General features: G+C 40.0%; 1 protein-coding gene across 2 annotated transcripts in view; it reads right to left on the reverse strand.

Moving 5' to 3' along the window:
- The window catches only part of KIF26B (kinesin family member 26B), a 517976-nt gene that overhangs the window by 73689 nt on the left and 432965 nt on the right, over positions 1-11322 (reverse strand). For both annotated transcript variants that reach the window (XM_070768089.1, XM_070768090.1), the window contains one exon: positions 737-896. In XM_070768089.1, the coding sequence (XP_070624190.1) occupies positions 737-896 (160 nt within the window). The remainder of the gene's footprint in view (positions 1-736; positions 897-11322) is intronic.

Raw genomic sequence — 11322 nt, forward strand, 5'->3', positions numbered from 1 at the left:
ATATACTTACACTGAAAATATTTGGTTTTTATCTGAAATTAAAATTTAACTGGGCATCCCATATTTTTATTGGTTAGATATGGCAGCTCTACTCCTAAGGGAATGATAATTCAATCTTAGGACCCTTGCTCTTATCTCTATAAAGCATTCATACAGTGGTGGTAAAAATGTGAGTGCATGCACGCTAAGTCATTTAAGTTGTGTCCAACTCTGTGATCCTATGGACCTTATCCCCAGGCTCCTCTGTCTATGGGATTCTCCAGGCAAGAATACTGGAGTGGGTTGCCATGCCCTCCTCCAGTGGATCTTCCTGACCCAGGGATCAAACCCACATCTCCTGCAGCCCCTGCATGGCGGGCAAATTCTTTATCACTAGTGCCACTAGGGAGGCCTCAGCTATAATCTACCAATGGCAGTTGTTATTAAAGCCCTCAACTGAGGTAGCTTCCTATTATTTCTGACTTGAGCAGCCTAATGTTAGGATTGGGGCCAATTTATGTATTTCCACAGCTTTTGAATTTGGCAGATCATGCATTACATAATTGCCAGCGAAGGCCAGTTTCGGGCACTGAACGGACAGTGTGGTCCGAACCTCTGCAGTACGACTCTCCCCAGATGTCACTAGACTGAGATGTCTAGTCTCAGTCACTAGTGACCCCCCAGGGTCACTAGACCCTCACCTAGCCCTGGCACCATGTTTACTGCATCCCATGCTTTAAGTAGAAGAGTCACTTACTTGTATGGGATGTGCTTGCTGCCATTGACGAGAGCCAGGATGACATTGCCCAGGGCAGACAGTGAGAGGCACAGCCCTGAGCCTCCTTCCCGATTCTTGCTAAGAGCTTTTACACAGCTGCCAAGATCGATGAGGTGCAGGCGGCTGCGGCCTCCAGACACTGCCACAGGAGAGAAGACAAGAGAAGAAAGGACTGGTTAAGTCTGGCAAACCCTCATCTGTCCTTCATGTGGCTCTGTGGGAAATCTGAGGGGGAGAAAGAGGAAGTAAAAGGTTGAAGCTCATGATCTAGCACAAGAGCCCAACCAAATCATACAGCGGTAACAAATAGCACAGTCCTCTTAGATTCCGTCCATCACACACCACTGGCCTTCTGAAAGCTATGGACAGTCCTACTATAAATAAGGGAATAATTCCTTTTGGTTGAATTAGATGAGATTTAACAGAGAAGGCAAATTTCTATTAAAATAGAAAAAGATTTGTGCCTACAGAAATTTCTGCCTTTGTGTAACAGAATTCTGAAATTGATCATATTAAAACATGAATAGCTCATAAGTGATTATCTGCTTTGGTTGAGTGTTATAGAGACCAGTGACCTAAAGCTCAGCCAGGAATCAGGTTAATAACTCAAATAATAATCAAATGGGTTAAAACCAGTAATGATGAGAAAAATCTTGAAAATAGCCGGAAGGGGAAAATTATGTTACAAGTAAAGGAACAATGATAAAATGATGTTTCTCAGAAATAATACAGGTGAGAAGACAATGGAGCAACATTCTTAAAGTACTGAAAACATCCAACCTACAGTTATACACCCAACCAGAGTATCATTCTCAGATAAAAGGAAAATAAAGACTTTTTCAGACTTAAAAAAGCTTTAAGAATGCATCACAAAGGATATACAGAAAAGAATGAAGAGTTTTGGAAATGACAACCATGTGAATAAATTTATGTTTTTCTCTTATTTAAACCTCCTTAAAAGTTAATTGACTGTGAAAGCAAAAATAACAACAATGTAATATGTGGGTATAACACACACAAAATTAAAATGTTTGACAATAATAGCACAAAGTTTAGGAGTGGAGAAATGAAAATACTCTACTGTAAGGTTCTTATTCTAGACATGAAGTGGTATAATATCACTTAAAAGTAGACTGTGATAACTTAAAGATGTATACAATAAACCCTACAGCAATCAACTACATAACAGAGATTTAGAGCTAAAAAGCCAGCAAAGAATATTAAGTGGAGTCATATAAAATGCTCAGTAAGTTCAAAGGAAAGCAAATAAAATAAAAAGGAGAACAAAGAACACATGTGTTGAATAGAAACCATACAGAAAAATAATACTTTGGGCCACACCATATGAATTATCCCATTAAATGAAGCAGTCTGAATATCCTTATTAAAACTCGATATTGTTGGATTTGATAAAAAGCAAGACTCTTCTACATGCTGCTTATGGGCAGTGCACTTCAAATATAAAGAAACAATAGGTTGCAAATTTAAGTATGGAAAAGGATATACCATACAAATAGTTGCCATAAGAAAGCTGAGGTAGTTACAACAGTATCAAACAAAAGAGACTTAAGACAAAAATATTACTAGAGGGAAAGAGAGACATTTTATAATGATAAAGGATAAAATTCATCAGGAGGTCCGAACAATCAAAAATGTTTATGCTTTAATAATTGAAGTTGAAACATATGAGGTAAAATCTGATAGAACTGCAATAATGAACAGAAAACTCCAGACTTACAGTTGGAGATTTCAAATACCCCTTTCTCAATAACTGATATAACAGAAAAGTAGAGAGAAAACCGTAAGGATATAGAAGATTTGCACAACTATCAATTCATTCTACCTGACATTTATAGAACATTCAACCAACAACAGCAGAATACACTTTCTTTTGAAATGCACATAAAATATTTACCAAGATAGACCATATTCTGGTACATGAAACAAGTCTAAGTAAATTTTAAAGGCTTCACATCATTCCAACTACACTCTGCCACAGTAGAGTTAAATTCGAAGTCAATCCAGAAAGACACCTGGAAAATCCCTAAATATTTTGAAGCTCAACAACACAGCTCCAAATAACTTAGGGTCAAAGAAGAAACCAAAATGGAAATTAGAAAGTGTTTTTAAGTGAATGACAATGAAAAACAACATATCCAAATTAGTAAGACACCCCATTAAATGCCTATATCAGAAAACAACAGAGGTCTCCAGTCAGTTACTTCAGCTTCCACTTTAATAAACTAGAAAAAGATGAGCAAATTAAAGATTAACTCGCATAAAGGAAATAATTAACACAAAATCAGAAATCAAGGAAATATAAAATTTAAAGAACAAGAGAGAAAAATCAATACCGTCTAAAGTGGATTCTTTAAGATCAATAAAATTCATATTTCTCTAGCATGACTGATCAGCAAAGAGCGAAGACACAAATTTCCCATGTCAGGAACAAAAGAGGTAGCAGCCTCACTACAGTTTTTACAAATAAAAAAAGGATAATAAAGAAACATGATGCTGGTAAGTTAGCACAACTTGGAAGAATGAACACATTTCTCGATAGATACAAAGTACCAGAGCTCCCTCAAGAAGTAATGGATAATGTGACTAACCCTACATCCATTAAAGAAATAGAATCTGTAGTTAACAACCTTTCTACAGAGAAAGCAGTGTACTTAACCACACTGGTGAATTCTACCAAACTATAAAGGAAGAAATAATATCAGTTTTCACAAATTCTTCCTGAAAATTAAATAGGAGAGTGCGTGCATGCTAAATCACTTCAGTTGTGTCCAATACTTTGCCATCTCATGGATTGTAGCCCACCAAGATCCTCTGTCCTTGGTTTTCTCCAGGCAAGGATACTGGAGTAGGTTATCATTTCCTCCTCCAGGGGATCTTCCTGACCCAGGGATTGAACCCATGTCTCTTACATCTCCTGCATTGGCAGGAGCGTTCTTTACCACTAGTGCTACCTGGGAAGCCCCAGATAGGAGAGACTACATCCCAATTAATTCTTTGAGACCAGGATTACCCTGATAGCAAAAACAAAGATATTCCAAGGAAAAAGTTGAAGACCAATTATCCCTCATGAACAAATAGGCAAACGTTCTAAACAAAATACTAGTTAGTCATACTAGAAAATTATAGCTAGGAACATATTAAAAGGATTTTTATACCATGAATAAATTAATTAATGACTTAATAAATGAATCAATCCAAGGAATGCAGGGTTGGTTAGCAAAAAATTCATCTATCATTATAATTCACCATATTAGCAGACTAAAAGAGTCTCAGTAGATGCAGACAAAGCATTTAACAAACTCCAAAATCCATTATTGATAAAAATGGCTGGCAAAATATAAATTAAAGGTTATAATCTCAGTTTGATAAAAAGTGTCTAGGAAAAACCTGCAGATAATAGTATTCTTAATAGTAAAAGACTAAAGCTTTCCAAGATAAAAAACAAGACAAGGATGTTCACTCTTTCTATTCAACATTATATGGGAGGTTCTAGCCAGAGTAACTGGAGAAGGCAGTGGCACCCCACTCCAGTACTCTTGCCTGGAAAATCCCATGGATGGAGGAGCCTGGTAGGCTGCAGTCCATGGGGTCGCTAAGAGTTGGACACGACTGAGAGACTTCACTTTCACTTTTCACTTTCATGCATTGGAGAAGGAAATGGCAACCCACTCCAGTGTTCTTGCCTGGAGAATCCCAGGGATGGAGGAGCCTGGTGGGCTGCCATCTATGGGGTCGCACAGAGTCAGACACGACTGAAGTGACTTAGCAGCAGCAGCAGCAGCCAGAGTAACAGGCAAGAAAAAGAAAATGTATCCAGATTGGAAAGAAAGAAATTAAACTGTCTTTCTTGACAGATTACATGATTATGTAGAAAATCTAACAGATGCCACAAAAAAAGCAACTAGAACTAATAATTGAGTTTAGTAAGTTATGGAATACTAGGTTCATGGATCGAGATAATTGTATTTTTAAACTGTAGTGCCAAACAACTGGAAATTGAAATTTAAAAATAACTTTTACAGGAACTTCAAAAATATTAAATACAGATAAATCTGACAAAAGATACACGCACTGAAAATTACAAAACATACCTGAGAAAAATTAATAAAGACTTGAAAAAATGAGAGAAGTGTGATGCAGGAGAGCAAGGAAAACATCCAGGAACCACTGTCCTGACCCCAGCCTTGTCTCTGCTCATCCCATCTCAACTTTACATCTAGCACTAACAAAAAAGGTGATGAAGGTTTATAGAAAACATAAAATTTCAATTCAGGTTCTCCAGTGGCAAAAAGCTTTCCACATTAAGGATGTTATATTTTGTTTATCTCCAACTATCTCCAGTAAAAATCCTTAATAGGACAGATATAATACATTACTTTTCTTTAATCCTATTTTGTATTATGCAGGATCAAGCCACTGGCAGCGTGCAAGGGAAACAGTTATTTTTGAAGCAAAATATCATCTGTTTTGCAATCTAATTATATAGACAGAAGAAGCTCAGATATTTCATGTGCTCTGCAGATTAAAGGGCAAAGACAGGGACCAATTTGGACTTTCAGACTCTAATAGTCCATTTGATGTAATGGAATAAAATTCGTAATGTACATGTAGTAAAATAGAACACAGAGAACAAAAGCATAGTTTAGACTGTGCTAAAGAATAATATTATAAAATACCTGTAATTATACCTGCATGACTCAAAATGAGAGTCATATTTTAAACAATGTAAAATCAACTTTGCTCTATAACCACCAGAGTTTCAGTAGTCACAGAATTCTGAACTTCACACACAGTACTGAATCCGGAATGGTACACGGTGAGTGAGCACAGGCCATCGGCTATTACCAAGAATTCCCATGGTTGGAGAGAAAGTAGTTCTAGAATCAATGAACAATAGGTGATAATTAATAGCAGATAAGAAGCAAGTTCCTTGTGGACTTTTCAGATTTTTGAGGTCTGAGCTGCAAGGTTTAGGAACATAACCCAGTCTGCTTTGAGACTGTTTATATTTGAATACGTATATTTCAAGTCTAGACTTTGACCAATTTAAATTACCCACGTGCCTTATTCTCCCACAGGAAGCAATATACTAATTAACCCCACTCCCCAGTGATTCTTCCAACTCATGTTCATGGAGCCAGGATATGCTAAATTCTCCCCAAAACATTTAATTCCTACAATAATCCTGTAGGGCAAGAATTGGGAAACTGAGGTTCATAGATGTTAAACAAATAACTCAAGGTCTCATATAAAATTAAAACTCAATCTAAGATGAAAATCCAGAGCTAACTTTTACAGTTATACTCTTTTAACTCACTTTCCCATAACTTAGTGGTTCCCAAACTTGGCTGCACATCAGAATCACCCTGGGGTATTTACAAAATATGGACACCTGGCTCCTACTCCCAGGCTTTCTAATTTAACCAGTCTGGAGTATGGCATGGGCATCGGGATTCACTGGAAGGCTCCACAGGTGAATCTCTTGTGCAGCACACTTTTGGAACAATGGCCTTGCCACCTGACCAGGTTAACCCAGGCCCTCCATTAGCTGTGTCAGGCACAATGTCTGATGCCCACAGCACACTGCAGGCTTGTGATGTGTGGTGACTGTTCCTTAGCTTGTCTTTGCACTTCTGCTCCAAAAACATGAACTGTACACTTATCAACAGGTCAGCTGGGTTTCCTCCTAAACCTAACTATGCCACTTGTACTTAATATTTTAAATAAAAATAATAAAATATTATGTAAATCAATAAAATATGTTTATGTAAAGAGTTAATATTTCTAAAACACTGAAATCAATGATTTGGAAAGGTGTGATTAAAATGAGTTAGCTTTTGAAAAAAGATACTGACTGGTGTGAATGAGAAATTACAGTGTGGAAAAAATTTCAAGAATCTAGAAAAAGTCTATACCCAGTTAGCTGCACAAGTGTCTCTTAAGTCCTTGAATCATTCAGAAGAAATTGAAAGCAAAAGCCAGACTATTATTAATATTGAGTGTGGTTTATAAAAGTCAGAATCTAAACTTGAAAACTCATCTCAAAGAGAAAACCATGGCCCTGTATCAGAAAACAAACGAATACACATAATTGTATGTTTTAAGTTGAAAATGTTTATGACATGAATGTATCCTTTAATATGATTTTCCTTTTTAACTTAACTTTCTCAGTTAACTGATCAATTCTGTCTGACTGTGTTGCATGAAACGGCTTCTCTGGACTCACATCATCTGCTTCCACAAAGGGTAAGAGGATGGTCTTTCTGAAAATTTCCCTGGTGGCTCAGTGGGTAAAGAATCTGTCTGCAACGCAGGAGACTGCCTGCAATGCAGGAGACCCGAATTCAATCCCTGGGTTGGGAAGATTCCCTGAAGGAGGGCATGGCAACCCAATCCAATATTCTTGCCTGGAGAATCCCATGGATAGAGGAGTCTGGCGGGCTGCAGTCCAAGGGATCACAGTCATACATAACTCAACAACTAAACCACCACTACCATCACCTCTCTATGAATCAGCTAAATGAGGTAAGGAAGAAATTCACTCACTGTTTAATATACAGCACACATGCCATCTGGCAGGACACGTAAGAACTGATGTCCAGGCACCTTCCTGGGCTGCAGAGGACAATGTGCCAGGTGATAGGAGGCTCTGTCCTCAGGGAGCTTGTAGTCTGTCTGAGGGGGCTGAGACAAGCCCAGAATGACTGAGATATAAGGCAGTGGCTTAACATCCCCCGAAATGCTATGGGACTTAAAGGAGAAAGATATTCCAGAGGGGAGAATCTGAAAGGCTTATGGAGATGCAGCTCAAGGGAGAAGTGGGGTTCAGACAAGGCTTTTAAAAAATATTTATTTATTTATTTGGCTACATTGGGTCTTAGGTGAGGCACATGGATCTTCACTGGGTCACGCGAGATCTTCTGTTGTGGTTTATGGACTCTCTAGGTGTGACACACGGACTCAGCAGTTGAGGCTCATGGGCTTAGTTGCTGCTTTCTTAATCCTGGAATCTTAGTTCCCCAACCAGAGTTTGAACCCGAGTTCCCTGAATTACAAGGCAGATTGCCACTGGACCACGAGGGAAGTCCCCAGACAAGTTGTTTTTTTTTTTTTTTTTTTTAATCAATGTTACTGTTCCTTCCCTTCTTTTCCTTCCAAGAGGAGGCAGCCCTGACTCTAGTGGTAGAAGAGATTGAAAATAAAAGCACAAAAAGATGATTGATGGGGGTCCCAGTTGGTGAGGTCCCAGAAGAGGCAGAAGGGGACAGGATGAAGAACAAAGAGATGGGAGGGAGCAGGTCTATGGGAAAGGAGTGGGGGAAAGCGAGGTACACGGACAAGGAGGTTTCCATGCTAAGAGGAGAGAAGCTGAGGCCATAGCCAGACATTTGTTCTCCTTAAACAGGAGGCTGGTTATCCACTGAAAGAGAGAGAGCAGGGGCCTCAGGCTCCAAGAGAAGATTGGAAACAGCTGCCCTGGAGGAGGTGGTGGGGAGGCCAAGAGGCATCACTGTAGGAATCCCAGACTGCAGAGTTTGGAAAATTGTCTCCTGGCCCAAGATTACCTGTGGCAGATTCATTTTGATATTTGGCAAAACTAATACCATTATGTAAAGTTTAAAAATAAAATAAAATTTTAAAAAATCATATTATAAAATCTCAAAACACGGAACTGTCATTTCGCTGTTGACCAAGGAGAACGTGAGAGCCTGCAGTGGCCCTCATGTGTGGCCATCCTTGCTTCACAGGGCTTTGCAATGATGGACAGCAGAGGCCCAGGTCTGCCTCTTTTAAAAGCAACATTTCCCAGATCCCTTTTTCCCACACTCAACACCCAAATAACAGATCTCTAGAGTCCTATGGACTGCATAGCCCTGGATAGAACATCAGCTGATTCAAGCCATTCTAAGACACACAGGAAAGAGCGGCTGGTGGTCAAAGGGAAACCAAGATTAAGGGAATAGTCTGATGAGACTTGTAAGCAGATGAGTGCAGGCAGGGAGTGTCCGTGTCCTCGTCCACTGGTTCATGTGCACACACACAGATGGAGGCCTGTGTGCTGTACACAATTGCACACACAGCCAGCCCAGCCTCCACTCAGCCTCCACACTTCTTCCTCTGGAGGCATAAAGTGAATGAACAAATCAGAGACCTAGTGTCATTCTTAACCCTGGGTAGAAGTTGCTTGCAAACTGAGATTACTCATCAAAATAATGCTTTTAAAGATCATCTTAATCAGTAGGACTTGTAAAAATCTATACGGTGAACTTATTCCACTCAAGTATCACCAGTACCATCTGGCTTTGAACTCCTAATTCACTCATCTTTATGGGGAGCAACTCCTGACTGCTATGGTTTTAGGGTCTCTTCCTCAATAGTGCCGTTTCCAAGGGGAATCTCAAGCCTTTACAGAGGTAGCTTAGCAAAGCAGGGGAAGGCTCTGTGCTGGGTGAAGAATCAGCCTCACTAATTCTCCAACAACGTTTAAACCAGGAAATATTTTAAGCTTAACCCAGTGCTATCTGCAAAGCAGTGATATATCAACACAGAATGTTCTTTTCTATCTTGATTGGACATGTTGAAAACATTTTCGTCGGTCCACTCATGTGCGTATGTGTATGTATGTGTGTGTTTATAAAATGCATATATGTGTATAAGATCCAGGTGCCTATGCACACATGGTGTGTTTAGTTCTTACAGCAGACAACTAATTTGAACTCTTTGGATCCATCATCTTCATGTCTAATGGCCCGTTACCAGCAGTTTGCTTTGCTCTGCTTCCCTGTAGGGTGACTAATTAATAAACTTTTCCTTAATTGAGTTCTGGCTCCCAGGTCCAAGGGGATTATTACTTATATATAAGTAAACAAAATTTCCATTTTAAACAACGCTCCAAATCTCATTATACTTTAAACAGATATAAATTCACTGAGGTCAAGCAAGCCGCAGGCTAGGAGGCTATGTGCCTTCTGGCCTAAATTCTCTTCCTCACAGGAAGCCAGGTGCTGTGGCAGGCAGGTGACGCCCCCAGACCCTTTAGGGCTCACCCCATCATCAGCCTCGAGGCCTGCACTGTCTTTGTTCTCATCCACAGCCATGTTAGAAAGTAACTATAGAGGTTCTGGAAGCCATTAATGGTATCTGCCTTTTCTTTAAACCTGAATTTATTATTTAAAAGCCATTCACTTCCACACTTTACAAATAGAAAGAAAATGAATTTGATGTTAAATATTTAATAAGTGCCCAGGATTGGTGAAGGGCTGACTTGGGTGGATGGTGGGGTTTAAGGAGTGTCCTGCTGTTGCTGCTGCTAAGTCGCTTCAGTCATGTCCGACTGTGTGTGACCCCATAGACGGCAGCCCACCAGGCTCCTCCATCCATGGGATTTTCCAGGCAAGAGTACTGGAGTGGGTTGCCATTGCCTTCCCTGTTCCTTCTCCTAGCCTACATTTTTTGGAAGTTGAAAGCTAAGTTCTTAGAGTTGAAATAATTTAATCAACCGTTTCTTCATTTTCAAGATTCCTCCCTACTTTCAGATTCCAGATTGAGAGCAAACCCATGAAAGGAAGTGAAAAACTGACAACAAAGTTGCTTTAACTTGGTTTGAAACCTAGAAGGAGGAGATTATCCTTCCTCCAGAGCTTTTCGGCTCAGAAACATGTGGAAGCTATTTGGCTCCAGATTCAGATCTTCAGTAAGTCACCCTTTGCTGACAGTACAAGAATCCACTGTAAGCTTTGATTACAATGATTACCGGCTGCTTAAAAGAATAAAATAAATATTTTTTTTCAGACTCCCCACATTCATGCTGCTAAGATAGAACCCAGAAAAATCAGTGAGGGCAGGATCTAAAGCCAGCTCTCAGATTGTTAGGAGAACTGTGGATAAAGCTCTGTTAGAGAATTTAAAGGTCTGGATCATTTCATCCCTATCCTAATTCCTTGTCCCCTTCTCTACTAGCAAGTTATTCTAAATGGAAATGCTACACATAATGTGAGCCCTCCACTGAAAATCAATCTCCCCTGAAAGACTCGCATTCAAAAGGTTTTGCTCATCCCCAGCCAGACCTGTATCACCATCACTGGTTGTCAGAGTGATCTGATCAGCTGACAGATGACGTATCTCCTCGGGTGCAAGTGAGGGCCAGTACCTCTGGATTCCTGGGCAGCAGCCAGTATAAGTAGTCAAGGCTGTGGGTCCAAGCCTGGATTAGTGGAATTCTGACCCCAGCAACGGTATCTAGCAAGATTTTAGTCCCGGGACTACACAATCCCATAATAGGGGAGAAGGGCGGGGCACATCTCTGGGCCCAGTTAAAACTAAAGGAGCAGGCAGCAAGAAAAGTGAATGACTGATCCATGCGGCTACAAGGATGTATCTCAAATGCACTGCAGCATGCTTAGTCACTCAGTCTTTTCTGACTCCTTTGCAGCCCCATGTGCTGTAGCCCGCCAGGCTCCTCTGTCCATGAAATTCTCCAGGCACAAATACTGGAGTGGGTTGCCATTTCCTTCTCCGGGGGATCTTCCAAACCCAGGGATCGA

The sequence above is a fragment of the Bos indicus genome, chromosome 16 (assembly GCF_029378745.1).
Source record: "Bos indicus isolate NIAB-ARS_2022 breed Sahiwal x Tharparkar chromosome 16, NIAB-ARS_B.indTharparkar_mat_pri_1.0, whole genome shotgun sequence".
In the NCBI taxonomy this organism is placed as follows: Eukaryota; Metazoa; Chordata; class Mammalia; order Artiodactyla; family Bovidae; genus Bos; species Bos indicus.